This window comes from Argiope bruennichi, chromosome 10, assembly GCF_947563725.1.
Source record: "Argiope bruennichi chromosome 10, qqArgBrue1.1, whole genome shotgun sequence".
Classification (NCBI taxonomy): domain Eukaryota; kingdom Metazoa; phylum Arthropoda; class Arachnida; order Araneae; family Araneidae; genus Argiope; species Argiope bruennichi.
The window spans coordinates 1646266-1670918 of NC_079160.1; the positions used below are offsets into that span (position 1 = coordinate 1646266).

The following is a 24653-nucleotide window of genomic DNA, read 5'->3' on the forward strand; positions in this document are numbered from 1 at the left end:
GCACATATGATTCAAAAATGAAAAGCCATGGTCAATTCATTAAAAAATTCTACTATCATAACATTTTTTTTATGAGTTTTACAAATGGAAATGTGCCAATTTAATGCTAAGAACTGCAATTTAAATAAAAAGATGATTTTTGAAAACCAAAATTGAGAAAATCTTTTTAATAAAACATAAAAGATAAACATTGCATTTATTTTTAAATAAGTATTGAAGCAGTAAAAATGGTAAAACTACAGAATGTAGAAATTCATTTCAGTATATTTTTAAAAATAATTAATAGCATTATTTTATTAAAAAAGACTCAGCAGTGGTAATATAAAATTTAAATAGATTGCCAATTTTCATTTCTTTTCATTTTCATATAGAATTAAAGATTTAATTAAAGTAAGTTTTCACAGGAACTTCAAAACATGCAGTTATTAAAGAAAATATGCTTCATGAATTACAAAACATTTTTGTAACAAAATAAATTTAAGAAAATAATTCTGCAATGGATACTTCCATTACTGAAAATATAAAAAAAGGAACATAGCATGCGGTTAAAATCTTCAATCTTTATGCTGAATAAGGAAGGAACTAGGTTTAGGTTTACTTTTTTTCTTTAATATTCAGGAATATTATTTTGAAATTGAATGAAGACAATAAGGTTAAAATACTGAATTTTTTGAAAAATAAAACAAATTTGGTACTTAAGATTACATGGAAACAATTTGAGATTTTATGAAGCATATATCTGCTTTGAACTTTAGTGAGATTTTTGTTGAGAAGTGGAATGATGAATTATTTAATGCCAAATAATATATAACAATTAAATGATTATCTGTTGTACAAACTTTTCATATGAATCAATTAGTAAAACAAAGCTGTAACTTGAGTGGAGAATTTATTTTCAAACACAATGCATTGTTATGGGGGGGGGAGATGTATTTTCTCTGATATTAACTTACAGTAAAATATGTCCTTTCTATCCTTAAAAAACAGCAAAAATATCAGAGTAATTATTCAGTATTTCATTCAAGCCAACTTCCATCAGAGTAAATTTTGAATTCTTTATAATTTCAGCACCTACACACTTTCATTATTAATGAAATTTGTTTCCATTGTCTTGATTTGGTTTTGTTCATTGCAATTTTAAACAACCTAATACCTATATTCTAAACAACCTATTTTGAAACAGTGCTTCAAGAACCCCATCACTTTTTTAAATAGTTTGTATCCTTTTACCCCGTACTAATTGTACTACTCTGTATTTGAAATTTTATGCTTATCTTTTTTCTTCAGCATCAAAGTGAAAGCGAGTATGCATGCCATGAGTTTATGATAAAAAATATATTTATTACTTAGTGATTACAAATTAAAAGTACAGTTTATTCTTGTTCCTGGTTTTGAATCAGTACTAATTCCATTACTTTTAACACTCAAACAATAATTAAAATTAGATTAACTTTTGGACTTTAAATATTGTCTTTAAAAGTTATTAGTAATCAGATCTTTTTAAATCTATTTAATGTCAATGCATTATTTATTTTTATAGAAAATTTCAAACACAATTAACTTACTTTCTTGAACAGGCTATGAAAGATAAAAAAATACCATCTCAGCATTTCATAAAAACAAGCTGACATACACATGCATCCTAGGTAAAATATTTTTATACTACCATAAAAAGCAGAAAATTACCCATCTGATGATCAATTTAAATGCCAATAATTTTTTTTTTTTCAAAAAAAAAATATTTTGCAAAATCCTAATTTAATCTTACAAGTTGAATCTTTTTTTTTTTTTTTTTTTTTTTTTTTGACAAATAAGATGTGGTTAACTGACAATCAGATAAATATTCCAACCTAAAATTAATAATAATAAATATCTGTTTTTTTAAAAAATAACTTATGAATTAGTTTCTGTCTATGCAGCTTTAACTTCAACTAGTTTAAGAGCTACATTTCATGTTTTAAATAATGATTATTTATTTTAAATTTTAATTTTGAACGAAATCAAAACTAATGACAAACTGCTATAGCTAAAAAATTAATTTATTTTTATTGAGTAATTTTGAATTTGGTTTTTCAGAATTTCATTAAACATTTTGAATGAAGTGGAAGATTTAAAACTGTTTTAAAATTTAGTTTGTTATTTTGTAATTTACGAGGTTTACAGCACACACACAAACACAGTCATAAATAATCAGCTTTATAATTCTTCTTTCTTTCATTTAATCAATTCAATTTTTAAAAAATTAGTATGCCGATAAAACAAATGAAAACTAACTGATCATAAAGAAAGTTAACACAAATATATAAATATTATTACTATCAAATAATAGATTTTAACCAAAAAAAGTTAAAGAAAAATTTATTAATTGAATGTTTATGCTTTTTGTATGACATTATTATTTATACAAATTATTTCTTGGCTAATCTCAGAAAATTCTGTTTTTAATCTGGATAAAATGTCCTATGTGACAAAATACACTCTCTCCAAGAAATAGAGTATTTTAATTATTAAAGCAAAATTAAGCTATCATAGAAATTTTTGAGATAACTGTAGTTGAAATCATATACTTTTACAAGATATAGGAAAAGAATATGGGATAACAATAACAGCAAACATTAAAATAAATTTCTCAGCAGATAGAAGTGCCACTAAAATAGGACAACAGCCCAGTAAATTGTTCCTGTTCTGGAATGGAATTGCCATTATACAGCAGTTTAAAGCATTCTTACTGTGCAGCCTTCTACAACTATTTGACACTAGATACTATTTTAAAAAAAAGCTGCAAAGCACACTGCCATTAGTTTCAGTTTTCCTAAAATTGATTTTAAGATTGTTATTACCGACAGAACACCCACGAAGTGAAAAGATGTAGCTTCTGTTGCATCGGATAGCTTTCAAACCCTGGTAATCTGTTGTTCAGATGGAAATAGTGCAGTTAGGATTGAATTATGGATAGACAATTAATAGGTATCTGAATAAGGCTAATTTTGAAAATAATAATAAAAGTACAGTAAAAAGATTTCTGAAAAATACCTTACCTTGTCCCTTGAAAACATAACTTCGGCTTCCCCGTTGCCAATTCGACTGATCAAAACCCAGTAGTGTGGTATCTATTCTAACATTCGAACCTAAAAATTATGTATTTTGAAGTAAAAAATATTTAAAAACAAAAAGAAACTGTGCAAAAAATTAGATAACAAATCATTTTAACTTACCTGACTTGTAAACTTTATAAGTATCACTAGGGCACATTCTAGATACTAAAGGCACTGGAAAAATATAAATATATATATAAATAAAACTCATTTTTTTCTGCTTTCACCAAAAAGGTATATTTCAGCTCTCAAAAAGGAAGAAATACATACAAAAATTCTTTTAAATAATCTTCTAACATGAATAAATCATAGATCACATATAAAAAAAGATTATAAGCATATTTTATCCATTACTTTACAAGATGATATTTGGTTAAATAGAAGGCAAAATCTAACCAAATGTATATATAATAGCAGAAAAGCACAGCCAATAAAGGTCTTGAAAGGGAAAATATTAGCACAAAGCTGAATTCTCAGCTTTGCAGATCACTCATAGAGATATACTTTGACAAAAGTCTCTAAAATTCCCCCTCCCCTCCAAAAAGAGTCCAACTAGTAATCAGATCGAATTAATCTTTATTATTATTATTGTTTTCTATTAAAAGGCATACAAGAATTGTTTTCTACATTTTTACAGGCACAGTTCATACAATTATTAAGAACATGGACTGATATGTTTATGGAATAGAGCTTTATACTTATGAAATCAGTGAGAAGTCTAACACTGTTACAAGTTTTAACAAATAGCATTTTTTGTAAATGTGTCTTTGGAACTTTTTTTCTCCAAGTACATGAAACTGTTTTCTTGGAATATCAATTACATTATAATGAAAAAGACACTGAACTACAAAAGTTGAAAAAGCACATGAATTTCTGTGATTTGCTCAAATTTATCAATTGTAAAAACATATTGTGTTCACTAAATTCTTGGAAAACTGGTTCCACAAAAATATTTATTTGTATGCGACAACGCAGTAAATTGTGATGATTTCTATGACATTATTCTGAAAGCCACAGACAAAATTAAAGAGTAAAATTTTTAAACTTCATAGGGAAAACATGTCAAAAATCTAAACAAAAAATTAATTTAAATTTGGTTAAAAGAAGTTATTGTTAATTTCAAACATATCTTCAACCATATTTAATGTATCTGTGATAGCTCTAGAAAATTAAGATTGTATCTGGAATATGAATTATTAGCACACCCTCTTTGAAAAAGCACAAAATTCTTTTCCACTGAAGATATATGATGATGGTAATGTTGTGAAGCTTGAGATGAATAATAATTATGTTTTGAATGGAGGATTCCTATTATGCCATAGGCTATGTCTGGAAAATTATATTCAAAGTAATATCTTAGAAAACTATCAGAATATATTCTCAATATATACTGAGAAAAAACAATTTTTTTTACAGAAATAATGAAAGCCAGGAACCAAAAATTAAAAGTGAAACAAAGTATTTACCATACTTTGTTACCATTCGAGGAAAATATTTTTGTTTCATTGAATGAAGGCTGCAAAGATAATGAAAAAAATGATTCTAGCTAACTTGGACTGAGAGTAATAATAATAAATGAAAATGCAGACCTTCTAATATTAGCTATAAACCAAATCAACACTATAAAATAGGTTCAGATTTATTGTATCTTTGATTGCTCTTTCTCCAGGGCTAAGAAATATACATATCGGTGAAGTGAAAAGTGGTACTATATTTCAATGTCATATATAAAACAGAAATATTGATTAAAAAGTAAAAGAGTTCCGTAAAAGATGATTTTCCTTTATACTGTTAGTTAGTTAGGTCACATACCAAAGTTCTATGTTTTCTCCATCTCCCCCTCTTTTTAGAACCAGTACTGCATGTTTCTATCTATCTATACTTATAATAAAGCTCAATGTGTGTGTGTGTGTGTGTTGGCGCTCTACAGACCAGACCATTCAACCTACAGCTACCAAATTTGGCATGTGTATACCTTGGAGGAAGGGAATGTGCACCTGGGGGTTATTTTTTCGAATTTTTAATTAGAATTTTATTTATTTAAAAATTAAGCGAAATTTTGGGGTGTTTCTGCTATAGCTTCCGAAAATATTACAGCACAAAAAAGATTTTTACATGAAGTTAAAGATAAAAAATTTATCTTTTAAATGATACCAATGTTTTAACCTTAAAATTAAATTTCTATTTTTAATGAATTTTTAAATAAATATTTTAACTATATTTTTCAACAAATTTTTTTGTACAAAATAAAAATAAAATTTAAGCTGCACGAGCACGTTTTGCATTCATGGGAAAAAATTAGCTTCTTTCAAGGGGTTGCCATCACATTGATTAAAGCTCCAACTAAAAAGAAATTAAATCTTTTTGGAAATGAAATCTGCAAAAATATAATTTTCGGCACATGTCTGTAGGAAATGAAACAAATATGAAGTATTATTTTTTTAAAAAAAATAAATTCAAAAAAAATTATTTTATGATCTTTTACACTCTCTATATTATTAATCTAATAAATCAGTTTTATTTTAAGGCAAGTTTAGTTTAATATGAACAGGATATTCATGCAAATCAGGGCCACACAGCTAATTTGTAAACCTTTAGTAAGACACAGATCTGCTAAAATGGTCTAAATGGAAAATGATTTTATTTTATGTAACTTGATTCAATAAATGCTCGAATAAATAACGAATGTTTGATTTTACATAAAGCTTCTGCTGTGGAAATCACGAATAACAAAATGTTCTTGAAACACTAATATTTTAAATAAAAAGAGTTAATTTCCAATGAACTAAATCAATCACTTAAACTGACTGATTTATGAAAATTTATATATCACTATTCAATAAAAAAAAAGAATAATTTTAGAGTTTTCATCGATCGTTTCAAAGAAAATACGCCAATCAGCGTGCAGGTTTCTCAAGATTAATTGGCCTAAGATTATGAAAATGTTGAGTTTTTCTAAATTTTTAACATTCAAAACTTCATAAATAAGTCTTAGTTGATCGTGGAAAATAGAAACATTCATTCATTTATTTAAAATTTGATGTGTTCAGAATATTTCTCAGAATATGATACCTTACTGCATTAAATTTAGACTTCATAATTTTTGAAATATATTTATAGGCCGGAACAAAATATTATTATTGATTTCATTCCAATCCTTTTGAAAGCAAAACTAAAAACTGAATTTTATGCTGAATCTGAGAAATTTTTGTTGAATTATTGTTTGCGATATTACATAAATTATGAAAAGTATTTTGTAGTTTACATAAGACTTAAATACCGAGCGATTCTGTTTGCAATATTTATATTCGATAATAATAATAAATAACAATGAAGATGATAAATAAAATAAAACGCTTGGTTTTATTAAAAAGTATCTTTATATTAATTGCAATTTCATCATTTCCACTTTAAATTAAAGTTGAAGTTTTACCGGAAATGACAACAAATTAGGAAAATATATATAGTAAATTGAACGAAACAATCTAAACAACAGTATAAGTTTGGTATGACTATCAAAATTTGAAGATTAAAAATGTTTTGTTTGAGAATCTATTAAGAGACCAGTTACTTAAAAGGTTTAATTGAAAATTGTAGCGAGCGGTAATATTGGCGAACCGGCTGGTCGCCAAAGGCGGCTAGTACTTATATAAAGCTCAATGTGTGTGTTGGCGCTCTACAGAAAAGACCATTTGACCTACAGCTACCAAATTTGGTATGTGTATACCTTGGAGGTTGGGAATGTGCACCTGGGGTCCCTTTTTTTGAAATTTTAATTATTAATTAAAAACTAACTTTCCCGTCAAAAAAAGAATCTTCATTTCCCCACCGCCAAATGAGTAACGCTTCAGCATTTTTTCCCCACGCTAATGAGGCTTAGGCTTAACATTTTTCGGCCGATTATTTCAAACGATTCTGTTTATTAATAATAAAGATGGAAGTTTGTGTGACTGTTTTCATGTGTGTGCTGGTACACTACAGGCTGGAACATTTTAGCTACAGTCACCAAATATGGCACATACAGAAATTAGGAAATGGAAATAAACCAGCAATTTTAATTTTCAAAAGTTTATAATAAGCTGAAGTTTTGTGTTTTTTTCCCATAATAACAACCTAGAGTATTATTGCACAAAAATAACTTCATTATTTCAATATTTAAAAAATTATATTTTTAATAATTCCAATTCAATATCAAGGCAATGTTTTCATAATTTTTTTCTTTTTTCTTTTTTTTCTTCTTTTTTTGTCTAGTTTCTAATAATACATTGCACTACCATTCTGAGATTCACAATATTTTCATTGTTTCATCGAACATGAAATGCTATGATTTTCTGCCATTGTTGAAAGCTAAAGAAGAAGGATTCAGGTTAAAAACTGTGCAGTTAAAATTTTAAAAAATTTAAAAAAAAATAGAAGTTACACTACCACAAAATTTAGAAGATAGATGGAATTGCATACCTATGTTTTTGACAGCATTATAATATCTTGGAACTGGTTTCCAGGAAAAGGTTCAAAAATACAATGAACAGAATATACTTAAAATTAAAATAACTTGGCTTTAATCTCTGACAATTTTTCAGGATCATGGGTAGGAAGTTATATCTAACAATTTAAATGGAATCAAATATACTATAATGAATATCCTCAGTGAATCAACTGGTCACTAAAAATGGCTAGTAAATAAATAGAATATATCAGTAGATTAAAAAAAAAAAATGTATGCTATAATTTTTTACATTATAAGATTATATGTAATAGAAAAATCAAAAGTTTGAAAGAAGAAAAACTTACTATTTCAATTTATATTCTGCATATATATATATATATATATATATATATATATATATATAATATTTGGTTTTACATAAAAATGAAGAGAACAATTTTTGAACTTAATTTGATCAGAAATAATGGTTGTTACATACATAATTAATAACCATTACATAAAAAGTGCAATTTTGGACCTTTTGAGGATTAAAAAAGAGGCCATAGAGGAATTTTTTTGTAAAAATAGTCTTCCACTAGTGGTCTCTCAATAGATTAAATTACAGCTTTCCACTAATTATTTTAGAAGTTTGGCATTTTTCAGGCTTTATTGACTCAGGAAAAAGGATTTTTAATATTGAAGCCATATCAATCAGAAAATTTCTGAAAGACTAATTAGTTACGATTGGAGTAAGTTCAGTTGCTTTTAATAAATTTAAAGTAAATTAAAAATGCATAAAAATTATTCTTTTTTTAAGTTTAAAAAATTTTAATTTTAACATTTTTAAGTTTAAAATAATATTTTTTTAATATGCACTAAGACAAATTGCAAGGTTTTTCTAACTATCAGATATAGACATCACTAAGATACACTGTAAAGCTTTTAAAGAATCATATGAATATAAATGAATAACATATGATATCTTTTGATGAATATTACAAATACACTAGTTAAAATAAATAAAAATAGAGAGAGAGATTAATATAAGAAAAAACATTAATTTTAAATCAATATTAATCTCTGTATATAAAAAAGAGTGCCTGTTTCTGTGTTTGTTCCTTATAAAAATATCCAGAAATATTGATGAAATTTAGCACATGTTTAAAATAAGAGAAAAATTACTTTTATTTTTTACTCATTCAAGGTTAATTAAGTTTATTCATTCAAAAGTTAATTAAAAACCGAGTATTTGGTGTTTTTACACTTCACATTCTGAAATTATTATCACACAAAAATATTTTTACACCATCTTAAAATTTAAAAAATTAGCCTATAAGTGATACTAATTTTATTTTAGTACAAAAACCATCTTTAATGTTAATAAATTCTCAGAATTAATTTTATACACATTTTAATACAATACTTTCTATTTTTGTGAGAAATTCATTTTGTTCAATATAATAATTGAAATATCATTTTGTTAAAATTTCATGAAGTCATTCAATCATACACTTTTACTAATATTAAAAAATAAAATTTTTCTTTTGGATATTAAATAGGAAATAGGATTTCCATTCTTGTCTTTATTTTATAGAATATATATATATATTAATATGAACATATAAATTTATTTTCTAAATATTGCATTTTTATTGTTTTAATTTATATTAAAAGATTTAATTTTTCTTATGTTTTAGTATTTTTTAAGGGTGAAGTTGATAGATTATAAGTCTTTTATGTCTGTTTTCTAGCTCAAGTTTATGGAACAAATTTTGAATTTTTACTTAATAAACTTTATAAATTTTCATTGCATTGAAATCAGATTATGAAAACAGAAAATAAAATCATATTTTTTTTCCCCTTGTATTACAGAATTTAATTTTTTTTTAATTTCATAGTATTTAACGAATTGAACGGTAACTTACTTTTTTCAGTAAAAATTATAAACTATGGTATTGAAATTTTGCAAATTTTGATACTCTAACTAAGTATACTAAAGTAACTACCCTTATGATTTAATTTCAGATATGAAAAATAAAATTTTATAATTTGTCCAAGATTGAACATTTGTATTCATTTCTATGATGTAACATGTAATACATGTAATTTCCATTGTAATGATCTATCAACTTTTACTTTCCAATTGTAGTTAACTGACCAGTGTTTTCACTTAAATCAGCAAGAATTCCTGTGTATTCTCAGTATTTTTCTAGTACATATATACAATGCAAGAGAAAATGCATGAAAGCACTCAATTATAATGGAGTAATAATAATTCATAGTTTCAATGAGTGGAAAAAGTAAGATTCTTCAATAAATGTGGATTTAAACAAGATTCAGTTTTTAAAACATTAAGATTTTTGGACAAGCATTCAAATATTTTTATAGTATTCTTCAGAAATGTAAAATACTATGCTAAAAAGTTTTTTTCCCCCCAATTTTAGTAATTTCACTAATAATCAAGAAGCTTGTAGCCCCTATTCCAAAATCAGTTTTCGAATTTTAGGATCAACAAGTTTAATCAAAAATAAGCATAAAAAGTTTTTGCTTCTTTTGACAATGTTTTTAATAAATTGTTTCACAAAAAAAAAAAAAAAAAAAAAAAAAACAAGATTTTCACATAAGAAAGTGCCAAATGTCAATTTTTTAAGAAAATGGCTGAAGAATATTTGTAATATAAGAGAAGCTATTTTTAGCCAGAATCAAATCATCCAGCCTAAGATTTATAATATTATCACTTATGGCAGATCCAGGCAAATTTTTTAATGTTGAAATCTATGTATTTCTTTAAAATATCAAAACTTTTAACAGTACTTTTGCAAGCAATGATATTTTCTACCCAGAGGAAAGAACAAAATTTCAATAAAAGTTTAGAAGAATCAACAACTTCTAGGAAATCGGTACATCTAGACTGACTATCCTTAAATACTCACTACATTGCTCTTAGAATGATATTTACTTTCCATTCAATAGATTTATGTTCATACTAAAGCGCTCAATGGATTATATGAAGTCCACAAGAAACTAGATTTAAAACATTACAGTCATTTTTGCATGGAAATTCTTCTTCGGCATGTTTTAAAAAGTTTTAATTTATACTTGGCCCATCCACATCAATTTGCTAAAGTAACTAGCTGCATGGCCAAACTTGATATAATTTATTTAAAATTCTTGAGAGTGGTATGCTTTAAAAATATTGATTTCCAATATCTTATGGAAACCCTATTGGTTGATTCACACCAATATCTTACAATAAGATCCATTTGGTATTTTAAAAATATGTGGTTCTAAGCACCATCAAAGCATATTAAAAAATTTATTGTTTAGATTTATTAAGAGATTGCTGAAAAAATGGAGCATATGTGTAATAAATAATATACATTCTTTTTCCATTCCATAAATAATATACAAATTTAATCAGTATATGGGTATTTAATAATGTTTTATGGTCAAGTTTAAACTCATGGATCATGTAGTTGAATTTTATCTTTTTGGGCTTTTGAATTAAAAGTTCTAATTTTTAGAGTAATGAATGCAAAACTACAGCAAGTAGATATATGAACACAAGGAAGTGAACAAGCACAAATCTCCTAAATCAGTATAAATAAGAATGCTAGTCACAAAAATTAAAATTTCAAATCCTTTCTCAAGGAATCTTTAAACACATAACAAGCAAATGAATATTTATTGACATAAACATTATAAATACTCCTGGATGGGCAGTAGAACAAAGAAAGCCATTACTAAATTATCTAAGTGACTGTATACCACAACAATCATCAATATTATTTAATTCAGTCTATTGCTTCAAATAGGAAAATTAAATTCATTCATTAATTTATCAAGAAATCTTCCAATCGTAGGACCAGGACACTGCAAATGACATGAAGTTAACTCTTAGATAGGCAACTTTATAACTTTTAAACTTTTATTGTACTTTGTAACTTTTCTTCTTTGTTAACTATCCATTTTGGTTTTGTAGCAAATTAATTTTCAATTTTATAAAATTCTTTATTTTAAAAATAGGATTTTTTAAAAATTATTTTTCATTAAATTCAAATTAATATTTTAACTGTCAAGAAACCCAACATGGGAAGCAAACAAGTTATTCACTAAAGGTAGTTTGCATTAAATGGAACCAACCATGTAATTCAAAGATACTAAAGTAATAATAAAAATAATTAAATGCTTTAAAATTGAAAGTAATGCTAGTTTAATATCTGAATTCTTTCTTATATATTCCATCTTTATGAAATATTAAAGAGGTTTATCTTTACTACAAAATATGAAAAAAAACAAATAACTAACATTAAAATTGTATGAAAAGTAAAAACAGAATGTCTTACCCCAACTTGTAAATTCCCATTTCATCTCAACATAAAAATCAGGAGTCTGGAAGGAGATAGCATGATAAATAAATAATAATATATCAATCCAATTACAAAGACTGCAATAAAACAATATAAAACCTTTTAAAACAAAAATATATCTAAAATCTTTTTATGAACATAAAATTATAAATGAAATTTCATGTTTAAGGATTTAAAACTAATTTCTTAATTTCCTCTTAGAAGCCATACAGGTCTTTTTTATTTCTTCAACCCATAGACAGATTATTAGTAGAGTTTTTCAGTTTTGGTAACACATTAAAAAATACAGCTTATCTATTTTAAAACAAAAGAAGGAGGTTTTAAAGAATAAAAAGCATCTAAACAAAGTAATTGGTACATAAAAATCACACACAAACAAAAAAAATTCAATTCTATCACATATGCAGAAATTGTCTACGAATTTGCCAATTTAAAATTAAGATAAACCTGCAACTGATTTTTAAAATTAACATGATTAAATATAAATTATGATTTTAATAATAGCTAAATTCAAGAAAAAAATTGTTTAAATCCAAGTAAATCATTGAAACTTTTTTTTTTTATTTATTAGAAATATTTTTCTATTAATTTTTTTATGAAGTCAAATTCAAGCAAGTATGAGACAATGAAAGAATGGAATTTAGAATATTCTTCATAAAAAATATTTTGCAAACAATGGAGAAAATAACTTCAATTCTAGAATGTCTATAGCGAAACATTCAGATATTGTGTCACTACCCTGGGAAGGTACCTAGGGAAAATATAACTTCTTAATATTAAGATGAGTGTGCAGAAAACAAAGAAATCATATAAAATTATGAACCAATTATAAAAATGTTCAACGAAAAATAGTATGCAATTAAATAAAATTTTTAAATCTAATGCCTTAAACTTGATTTGTTATCAATAATATTCAACTTTAAATCTGCATATGAGTTAATTTAAGATGGATTTTACAATTTTGAACCACAGATGGCATGAATAACATCCAAACTGACATCTTCTTTCTGAATTTCAATATTTATAAATGTGAAAACAGCTTCCTTCCTTATAAGACAGATTTAAATATATCAAGCCCATAAGAAACAAAAGTATTCTTGAATTTATTATGATGATTAAACAGAATCCTTATTCAAGAAAAAGTTAGTATATAAAACAGGACAGTTTCATATACAGGATTGCCACTCAAATTTTGGGAAAAAAATTCCCTGTATTTTCCCTATATGTATATGTAATTTAAGAGGAAATGGCAAATAACACTTATATGCTAGTTATAATGGAATAAAAATATATCACAGTTTTAATGTGTAGAAAAAGCAAGGGAAGGAAAGAATTTAATATTATTTGAAATAAAGTATATTTAAAGAATGTTTATGTTTATATAAAGAAAAAAATAACTTCCCTTTATTTAATGCCTAGAATTTAACAAGACAAAATTTACATATTAAAAGGGGGAGGAGATATTGATTACCTCTTTGGGTCTTTAATTCAAAGTCCTAAACATTAAGGATTTGGGTAAAATAAAATACAAAATAACACTTGTGCTATCATGATACAAACCCATTAATGCTTACTTAATTAAAAAACATTACAAAGTCAGATTATTATTATTATTATTTATTTTTTTTTGCCAATTTATATATTTGAGTATCAATTTTCGCACTTTTTAAATCATCAGTTTCATTTTCTTTTGTTTTTGCCTTTTCTTTTTCTACTTTTCTAAAGCTTCCTAGCATTTTGCGTATGATAATTAAACATACTTAGCAAGTCTTTTGAAATTATAACACTACAAAAATTTATAACATCATACACAATTTTTAGACCAATTAAAGACACTTTTCAGATTTTCATCAAGCATATCCTTGTTGATACTAAATCTACTTTCCACAGCTATACTGGCATGTGACAACACCAGAATTATTTTTACAACCTCCCAAAATTTAAGAAATTCCTCAGACTTTAAAATATTAGAATAAAAATCTTCTAAATGAATTTTTTCATTTAATGAATCCAGCTGTTATTTGTATTAACTTTTTGGTCTTATCAGGAAAATTTCGAATTGGATCTTTGCACATTTTGAACAGAAGAAGAAATTTTTTCACATAATAATGCATTGTTTCTTCAATAATTATGGATTTAAATAAGATGCAGCTTTTCAAGCAGTAAAATGTTTGGACATTCATTCAAACATTTTTTACAGTATTATTCACAAATATAAAACACTCAGCTAAAAAGTATCTTATTTGTTTTAGTAGCTCCATTATTAATCAAGTAACCAGTAGTCACTCTTCCAATATTAGCATTATTTCTAAATCTTAAATTTTTAAGATCATCAAGCTCTATCACAAATAAGCAGTCTAATATTTGTACTTCTTTGGTTATGCTTCTTTTGACAATATCTTTCATAACTGTTTAATAAGAATGAAAAGAATTTCATATAAGAAAGGCACCACTGGTTCAGAAGTCTGAATTTTTTTAAGAAATGGCCATAGAATATTAGCAATGCAAGAGAAGCTCATTTTAGACAAAACCAATTTATCTTGAAAAGCGTTTATAATATCCCCCCAAAGCAGATCCAAGCAAATGTCTTTCACTGAAATTTAAATATTTATCTTGCCAAAGCCTTTTACAGCATGTTTAAACACTGACATGTTCTATCCAATGGATAGAACAAAATTTCAATGGAAATTCAGAAGAACCTTTAACTTCCAGGTAATCAGCAAGTTTAGTTGGTCTATTTTTAAATATTCTCTGCAATACTCTTAGAGTAACATCTACTTTCTATCCAGTAGATTTATGTCTATACTAAAATATTCAATGGATTATGTGTAGTCCACTAATACTTAGTTCTAATATCTTACAATCATTTTCGCATGAAAATTTTTTTTGACATGTTCCACAAATTTTAAATTTATATTTGGTCGATGCATACTAATTTATAAAAGTAAATACTAATTATAAAAGTAAATGTCCAAAGTTAATATAACTTACTTCAAATAAAAAAAAAAAAAAAATTCAAACAGTTTGTCAGCAGTGGTGGATGTTAACAACACTGAACTCCAATATCTTGTGGAGACATTATTGATTGCTTCACACCAATATTTTATAACAAGATCCAGTTGGCACTTTTGAGAAATGCAGTTCAAAGCTTCATCAAAAGATATTACAACTTTTTTTTTTTTTATTGTTCAACGATTTCTTAAGAGATTGTTGCAAAATTTGTGCTATTCTGGAACAAATAATGTACAGTATTTTTGCATGATCTAAAGTACATTTTTTGACTACTCATTAGCTACAATTGAGCTAATCCAAAATAAATAAGATACAAAATTTTTGTACACCGAAAATAGGTAAGTGTTTTGGCTATTTCTCTTTTCGTGAACATAATGTTAAAATGTTTCCAATATATCATTGAATGCATAAAGGACAAATGTGACACAAGTTTTCATGCCCATTAAAAGTGTAGCTTTCAATTATTGTTTTTAAATTTAAAAAAGTTTGAAATCATCTTATTTTCAGACTTGGCATATCATCTCCTGTAATCCTTTTAGATACAAAGTCCAATACCTGTACTGACTTTTTTGAAGAGACATGCAATTTTATATGCTTGCTTCCTTTGTCATGGATAATAAATGTCAGTTTTCCCTTATTATTTAATCTTATTATCTAAAAAAGACAACAGCACTCAGCAAATGGATTTTGCAGAACTTTTCAAATCCATTCAGCAAAGTTAGTTCATATCTTTATCCATCCAGTCAGTATTAAATACAGATTTTGAGCAACTCATTGTAAAAAAAAAAATTCTTCTATCTACTCTGAATAAGATCACAATTTTTCTAATAATAAACAACCATTCAGTAAACTCTTGTATGAGTGACTAAACATTACCACAATGCTTCTGCAGATTGAATGTGATTCTTGCCAGAGAAATTTATTCTGTTCTCTCAAATAATAGTAGTCTTGAGTATGCTCATTAACTGCAATCCAAGATCTCATGGAAAGAGAACAACTGTCTCTCAAATCGTAATTAAAGTGATGTATGGAGAAAAAATGGCAAGAGAGTGAAAAAGGTACAAGTTTCCATGATTACAAAGTCAGGAATGGAAGTGTTTCATTTTTGGAGCTATGGTTATGATCTTTTACTTTTTTTTTTTTAGATGGAAAAGAAAAAAGGAACTAAAAAACTTCCCTGCACTTTTTTTTTTTTTTTTTTTTTTGAAAATTTTCAAATTTTCCCACATTTTTCCAATGCCATGGCAATGCTGATATATATACATATATTTTTTAAAAAAATCATGAAAACTAAAATAAACAAAAACCCAGTGTAATATCAAATAATCTAGATTCTGAATATGATGTCCATACATAAGTGATTATTAAAAAATTTTTTTTTTTCAATAGAGTGGTAAAGAGAACAATTTTGAAAAAATTATGAAAAATTAAATATTTTACTAAGCATTATATATTTTAATAATTTTGTTATCAAATTTTCAAACAATTTCCTTCAGAAAAAAAATATAAATAAAAAACTGATATTTAAAAAACTAATTATTTACAACATTATTTCACAGTATTACTCAGCATTATGATTTCTAAACACTTTTTTTAATGATTGACATTTTTGGCAAATTCAAGTTTTTTTTGGGGAGGGGAGATAATACTAGAAATTGCCATATTTACATTTTCCCCAGCCGAGAACAATAAAGTTCAGTTAAATCAAAATAATGGCTTTTTAACTCTTTCAGTATTTAATCATAATATAAAATGTCTGCAAAAGTATCCATATTGATAGGCAATGGGGAGGAGCTGAAACTAAGAAGAAAAAGATTTACAAAAAGTAAAGAATTTTGATAAGAAGTCATGGTGTAAACTTTAATAATTTTCCATAAAATCTTCACTAATGCCGTTTTATTAACTTTTTGACCCCAAAACTTCAAATGTACTTCCATTTAAAGAAAATACATAATATTTTACAGTTTGCACTGAAAACAGACTATCCATTCTTAAAGATGTTCATATATATTATCATAATATCAATTAAAAAATTATAGACATTCAAACATGGGTCGATGAAAAAAAAGTCAAATAGATTCAACTAGTTTTATTAAGATTAGGCAATTCAATTTCATATCTTTTTTTTTTAGCTCGAGTATTTCAATTTAAAAGTTAATAATATAAGTATTTTCAGTTCCTGTTTAAGATAATCAAAGAACCACTCAATAGTTTATTTCATGATATAACTTCTAATTAGCAGAAATTATATTTAATAAATTACCTATCAATTTAATCAAAGCAATAAAACTGAATATTGAGTTGGTAACTAAACGATAGCAGATTTTATCAATAGATAGCACATTTTTTTGTTTTGTCAGATTGTTCAAAGCACCTAACCTACATTGTTTTCTTGTTGTTTGGACATTTATTTTAATTTAGTAAAAAAAAAGAAGAAAAGTATTAATTAGTTATTTAGCTTCATTTTTATCCCAATTTAAAAATGAAGAACAAGACACATTTCAAACATATTTTATTGTATTATTTTCTGAAAAGGCAAGAATGCATCGCAAGCACACAAGAAGTTATGTACCATATATGGGAATGAAGCTTCAAAAGAAAAGCAATGTCAAAATTGGTTTACCAAATTTTATATCGATGATTTTTTTACTGAAAAATAAGCAATGATCTCGTTGTCCAATTGCAGATTCATGTCAAGGCCATTACTGATTTAGATCATCATACTACAACAAGAGAGACTGCAGAAAAGCTTAATGTACTGCATACCCGCATTCAAAAAAAATTTAGAGTTTGGCTATGTCAAGAAATTTAATTTATAGATTCCTCATCAGCTTAAGTAAATTCATTTGACGCAACAAATTAAAATCTGTGATTTACTTCTGAAAAGTAACAAAATTGATCCATTTCTGAAGTTGCTAATTACTGGTAAGGGAAAGTGGATAGTTTATAAAAAAGTAAATAGTAAAAGATCATGGATGATGCAAAATGAATTAGCGAAGACAACACCAAAAGATGAGATTCCTAAAAAAAAATTTAAAAAAAAATTATGCTGCTAATTTGGTGGATTATAAAATAATTCTGCACTTTGAACTTTTATCAAGAAATTAAACAAATAATTCAAATATATACGTTCAACAACTTTTCAAACTGAGCAGTGCAATAAAAGAAAAGCCACCAGAATTTGCAAATTGTAAGGGTGTTTACTTTTCAGTATCATAAGGCAAAGCCCACACATCTTTGGCCACTCGCCAAAAGTTATTGGAACTAGGCTGGGATGTGTTATCAAATCCATCACATAGATTGATTTTGTGCCTTCAGATTACCATTTATTTTGTTCCATACAGAACTCCTTAAATGTTAAAATTTTTAATGATGCTATAATATAAAATCACTGGCAAAAATCAGAAGTTTTATGAACATGGAATTATGACACTGTATGAAAGTTGGCAAATCAACAAAAACAGACAATATCTAATTGAAAAAAATTATATTTTTAAGCAAAAATTTTGAATTTTTCTTCTTATCTAAAATCTACAACCACTGAGTTACTAACCCAATACTTCATCATGTGGTGCAGAAATAAAATCATTAAACTTGAAGATATTTCTTTAAAGATAACTATTTTCAGCATGTAATCTGTTTGTTTAATCATCTTTCTTTCGGATGAATCTTTGTTGTTTTTTTAAATTGACTTTTTCAAAATTTCTAATAAATTTAATAAATATATTTATAATAAAATATTTATCCTAATGAATTTAATAAAAATTAAATTATCATGATAATTCCCTTAATTTCAAACAAAAATCTTAAAAATTAAATAAAATATTATAAATATCATATTTCTTTTAATTATAAATATTACAATTCTTAGTTCATCTGGACTAAGAAATATACGATTTTAATAATAGTTGCCATCTTGGATAACGACAAAAAAAAAAGTTTTACTAAAGAAAATTCAATTTTTATTTTTAGTGTTACACTTGAAGCTATATGAATTGCCATATATTCAAGTTATTGTTTATAAAAAATTCGAATTTGGTCATCAAAATGAAATTTTAAATCTAACGAGAAAAAATTTGAGAAAGTTACTGAGACTAAGTAAAAAAATCCAAACATTCTGGATATATCAAAAATACAATCATTTCTGGAAAAATTATGTTTATTGCAACTGTATCAAAAACAAAACTTACATCTCGAATTCTTTTCAAAAGCTCAGGAATACCACCAACACGACTGCTGTATCTTTGATAATCCCTTCTTTCCAAAATTTCTTGAATTAATTCTGGATCTCCAGTACTAATTGCTTCATGTAACACTATCACAAGAAATAAGATACATTAGCAAACAAGAAATTGAATTAAAACTAATTTTCATCAATTTTTAAGGAGTTTACATTTTCATAATGGTAAAATTTACTACATTATACATCATTAATTAAAAACAAAATTTTTATCACTAATTCATCCTGACTATCTAGTCTACAAATAAACAAACATTTTGGAAGATAAATTTAGTTAAGAATGTTGCTTTAGACTGAATAAAGCAGATATAATTTTTTTTAAAATTCTATATTATTATAATAAAAGTATTAATTTAAATAAACATTTGAGGGGGAAAATTATTAAAAGGGGAAAAAGGCATTTTTATAATATTATATAATAGAAAAAAAATGATATACGCAATTCACATATATCAATTTTCAAGAATTCAAAACCATATACTCGTAATAATGTCATAATCACTAATAAGCATAATGCTGTAATCCCAAATTTTCCCTGAAAAATGAATAAAAAGTGTTCACTAAATGCTAAATGTATAATAGTATTACAAAACAAAACAAAACAAAATAATATTATAGATTAATATTTCTTTTTCAGTCAAAGATAAAAATAATATCAGACTTTAAAATTACATTTAATATACATACCAGAAAAGCCTTCTTTATTTTCAACATTAACATTAGCATTATATTTTAACAGGATTCTAGTACATTCAAGACGGCCTAATGTCACAGCTAAAAGCAATGAGGTTCTTCCCCGAGGGTCCATTTTCTCAATGTCATGCTAGAAAAAATGAAATTAAATAACAATAATGCTAATTTAAAATTTCTAAAACATTTTAAAATGTTGTATATATTTCATACAATCTTGAAACATAGTTAGACTAATAATATATAATTTTTATATCATAAGCATATTTAATTTTTTTTTTTTAACTCTATGAAACAAGATAATTTTAATACACTTTCACATGAAAAAGTAGCATGTTGATTTTAAGTCACTTATGGGCTACAGCAGAATTTAAAAACTTAATTCATATTGTCCTGTTATTTGGGGAAATATAGTTTATATTCAAATGAAAAAACAAAACAAAACAAAACTCTTTGAAATGAAGAAATGTAAAACATTAATGAACATATTAAATTATACTAATTAAAAGCAAAACATTTATTTCCATAATGTTTCAGGATCAACATCCCATCTCATAAATTTCATCAATTAGTTAAGGATCATCAGTTGTGTTAAGAAAACTTTTTAATAATTTATTGCACAAATGATCTCTTTCTTTGGAGATAGGCATTTTAAACCAATCAATAATGTTTTTGGTACATCAGAAGCAGTTGCACTTTTTTTCCCCCTACGATTACATAACACTCATCTTTGGGGGGGGGGACTATTTTCCATTATTTTGCATGAAGCAATCCAATATTTAGTTCATCAAACATCTTTAGAAACTATGTAATTTTAGGAATTTTTTAAGAAGCATTTCCTAATAAAACCTGAATAATCAAATACACATATAGTATTTATTCAAATTTTTTTATAATATTCTCAAAAAAATATTTTCCAAAATAAAATAAATTTATACTTTCTACCATATATATATTAAATTACTGAAATAATTATTTGATTTACTTTTTACAACCTTTCAAACTTCTTAAAACTTTTAGCCTTTTTTATGTTTACAAACTGCATTTGAGTGCAATTTTATTTTCTCTTAATATACTTTACACAAATATTTTATTTCCCATTTATTCATAGAATTCAACAAATGTTAATCATAAATCCCCAACTCACATTAAAATTCTGATTATTTTATTCATCATATGATACAGGATTATCTCTACAACAGTATTAAGTGTGAACACATTTTTACCCTAAGTCATTATATTAAGTAAGTATTTATTTCAGTAAGTCATTATTTTATTAGTTCTCAAATTTTTAAAGGATTCTATAAATGCTACCAATATATTGTTGGAAGCCCTTAGAAGCTGCACTTGTAAAAACAGATTATTACACCCATTACCTTTGACACATTATCTCATATTTAATATATACTAAAATATCCATACATTTATTTGAAAACAAATAGTGTTGAATAAGTTAAAACTATAGCTAGGGGTGACCTGAAAATATAGGGTGCTTATCTTAAATCTAAAACTTAACAAATATTTAGTTCTAATTGTTCATTTAAAATAGAAACAAATTAAGTAAGAAATTCTAAATAAATATTTCAAAATAATTTTTTTTATTTAATTTACTGAATAATCTAAAGTTATAAAAGAATTTAAACAGAATAATATTCTTTATGGACTTTATTTTAATCTTAATTCCAATTGGTTAAAATGATTGTAGAATATTTTCAGATAAGTAATTTGCAAGATCAAAACTGTTTCTGTAGAATAATTGTTATTGATGCTTTATAAATAAAAATAAATGAAAAAAAATTTAGTTAAGAGTTTACAACATGAATATGCAATTTTATTGAAAATTTTTACTGATTTATTGAAGCATTTAATAGACACTAGTATATTAATTATATACCAATGATGAAATATAGTCAAACTTTAGTTACAAAAGAAAACTTTTAAATTATGACATTTGGATATTTATCAATGACATGTTGTTATTAAATAAATACCATTTAGCATTATGTGTGAAAACAACACTTCTTAATTAGTGTGTCATAGCAATAATTGATATTTATCTGAAATGCTTCAAAGAAAGTCGCTGAATAAACATTTAAAATTGCATTTCTGAATTTAATATGCATCATTATTTACTCAATGCTTCTGTTTACTTCCCAAGTTAGATATGCTAAGTTTACAGATACAGATAATTTAATTAGAGAAGGTCTAAGAATATATTATAGAATAAATTGGTAACTTTAGAAAAAAAATTCAGTATCTGTAAAAGTAGAACAAATTGTCTTCTAAAAATATGCAAAATATTTATAGTATAGTATAATTATAGTATTTTCCATTAATAAATTCATATCTAATTTATAAAAACTTAATATATTACATATTTCTACAATATTGTAAGATATCTAGAAAATATTACAACAATATTGCCAGCATTTTATGCTAATAGAAATTTAAAAATTCTCTAATTCTCAGAATAATTTTAAGCTCATTTCTAGCCAGAAAATATTGAAAAAATCAATCAGAAAATCTAAAATAAAAGTTATTTGTTAGAATGTATTAATTAAAATGAAGTAAAATTAAATGTTTTCATAATTTTATTTAATATTACTTTAAATTTCTAAAAATTATCAGACTTGGCTATTCAAATTTTATACTTCATGAAGAAAAAAATATTTTGTTTTCTTTCAAAACACACTTTTTCTTATACAATAACAACCAGAAGATATTAAGCAAAATACATTTATATAAACCTTCTTTAATTCAGAAAAATTCTGTTTTTCAAATTTTTCACAACTTATTAGTAAAAAGTTAGTCACATTGAAAAGTGACATGCAATAAAAAATCCTATGTTTAAGAATTTAAAATAAAGTTTAAATATATTTGGTACAAATATCTCTTTAAATTAATTTATGGAGGTCTACATAAAGCCTTTCAGGGATTAGTTGATATAAAGGAATAAACTCTAAAGTATTTATGGTAAGTGTTTAATATGTTGAATATTAGAAACAAATTATTTTTAATAATCATAATAAATAAAATTCCTGATGGACAAGAAAAATAATTTTTCAAAGGCAAATATGAGAAAAATAATAAATAAAGAAATTGAGCACTAAATGTCAACTCCTGAATGCCTAATCAACATAATTTGTTTTACAGGGACATTTAACAGTATGGAATTAAATGCAATTATTTTCCTTGAAATTGGAAAATAGCATAACTAATATTTCTAATTAACACAGTATGAAATGTTATTTTGTTTACACACACACACATATATATATATATATATATGAAAAATTCAAGAAATATTTCGCTAAATGTTGCTCAATATAAGAAATTAGATTGTTAACTATTAACTTGACAGGGAATTACCACTTTTGAATCTAAAACTTTCTGCAACTCAGATGGATCATTCTGCCATACACACCAATGTAAAGGATATTCAGCTTTTATAAGAGCGGTGGTCATTATTATAAGTGCTTTAAAAAAAAAGAAATCTCAAAAACAAGTGTTATAAAATCATAAAATTTCACACTTCATTTTAATCAGGTACTTCGATTTACGATTGACACGTTGATGCCATATCATAAAATGCAAAAATTTAAGAGTGGGTTGCTTTGATTTTTATATGCTGTGTTCCTAGAAACAGAAAGCGAAACTAACTTCACTATTACAAATAATAATAATGAGGTAATTTTAATTGATCTCTAAGAGCGAACAAAATTTAAAATAACACTTTCTTTAAATTTAAACATCAAACAGAAACTAAATTACTGAGTAAATATTTTCTCCTCCAAATATGCTTTAATTTAACTGACAATTTATGTTAAAAACATGATCATGATAAATAATGTATTACTGAACATTTTATATTTAAAATCTTATTCATACATTCTTAATGACAATCCATTATTTTTCCTTTGCTCGATTTTCGCTTGCAAACTTCTCTTCTTGCTTCCTTCTCTGTGGCTTGCAGCTTTTGTAAAATATTTAAAACTGAATGATAAAGTCAACTATTTTATCAGTTTTATTTTTAATTTTTGTTTGATATTTTTAATTTAAAAAAAAAGATCCCAAGAAAATATTTCTGGAATAATACGAATGCTGTTTTAAGGTCTATTAAACATCGAAATTTAGGTCAACAAAAGTATTCTTGAAAATGCGCCCACATGAATATTTGGTTTTGAAAATAATGAAATGTTTATTAATTTCTATCACGTTCTAACATTTTATGTATCTCAGCTGAGTGATATGATAAATTTCAGCATAATGCTTTATTTAGAATTTTACGAATTGTTTCTTTTCGGAGTACGAATTAAAGGTTGGTGTTTCCGATTCAACCAATCAATGAGTATTCCTACACGTGACTAATTCTAACAGGTTAAAGTGTGAGAGCTACAACAACGTGGATTTGTTTTCATTAATTTTCAAATTAAAACGAATTGCGTTATGCAAATCGAATGTTCTTTTAAAATTTATATTGTTTTCAAAATATTTTTACTGTGATATAAAGTCATGACTAATATAAAAGCAGAGGACATTGAGGAATTGCTAGCACTATTTTCGAGAAAGGGACAATATGACGCCAGAACCGGTGAACAGGTTAATTAAATTCCTTTGTTTTTATTTTATTTGAGTAATTTAAACTTATGTATTTGTTATGTTATCTGTCGTTTATTCTAAATGCTTCATTACATTGTGAAAATGGTTTAACCTAATTTTTCTCAATGAATAAGAGGAGTGTCAGTGAATTTTTTTGTTATATTAAAATAAATCAAATTAAGAGAATAAGGAATTTATTATAATATTGGTTACTCTGTTGT

The 24653-nt window shown here is 25.3% G+C and overlaps 2 protein-coding genes across 3 annotated transcripts in view; one reads left to right on the forward strand and one right to left on the reverse strand.

Annotated features, from left to right (window-relative positions):
* LOC129987991 (ankyrin repeat domain-containing protein 13D-like) overlaps nucleotides 1-23403 on the reverse strand; it is a 76498-nt gene extending 53095 nt beyond the window's left edge. The window contains exons 1-7 of one of the 2 annotated variants that reach the window (XM_056096056.1): nucleotides 23203-23403; nucleotides 19831-19966; nucleotides 19094-19218; nucleotides 11868-11913; nucleotides 3216-3269; nucleotides 3039-3128; nucleotides 2841-2909 (exon numbers count right to left, since the gene is read on the reverse strand). In XM_056096056.1, the coding sequence (XP_055952031.1) occupies nucleotides 2841-2909; nucleotides 3039-3128; nucleotides 3216-3269; nucleotides 11868-11913; nucleotides 19094-19218; nucleotides 19831-19966; nucleotides 23203-23298 (616 nt within the window). In that variant the 5' untranslated portion in view covers nucleotides 23299-23403. The remainder of the gene's footprint in view (nucleotides 1-2840; nucleotides 2910-3038; nucleotides 3129-3215; nucleotides 3270-11867; nucleotides 11914-19093; nucleotides 19219-19830; nucleotides 19967-23202) is intronic. The other variant, XM_056096057.1, reaches the window with a different exon arrangement.
* A 758-nt stretch (nucleotides 23404-24161) lies between these two features.
* Nucleotides 24162-24653, forward strand: part of LOC129988467 (myotubularin-related protein 14-like) — a 29610-nt gene continuing 29118 nt past the window's right edge. Inside the window, exon 1 of the mRNA XM_056096701.1 lies at nucleotides 24162-24432. Coding sequence (XP_055952676.1) covers nucleotides 24346-24432 — 87 coding nt within the window. The 5' untranslated portion in view covers nucleotides 24162-24345. The remainder of the gene's footprint in view (nucleotides 24433-24653) is intronic.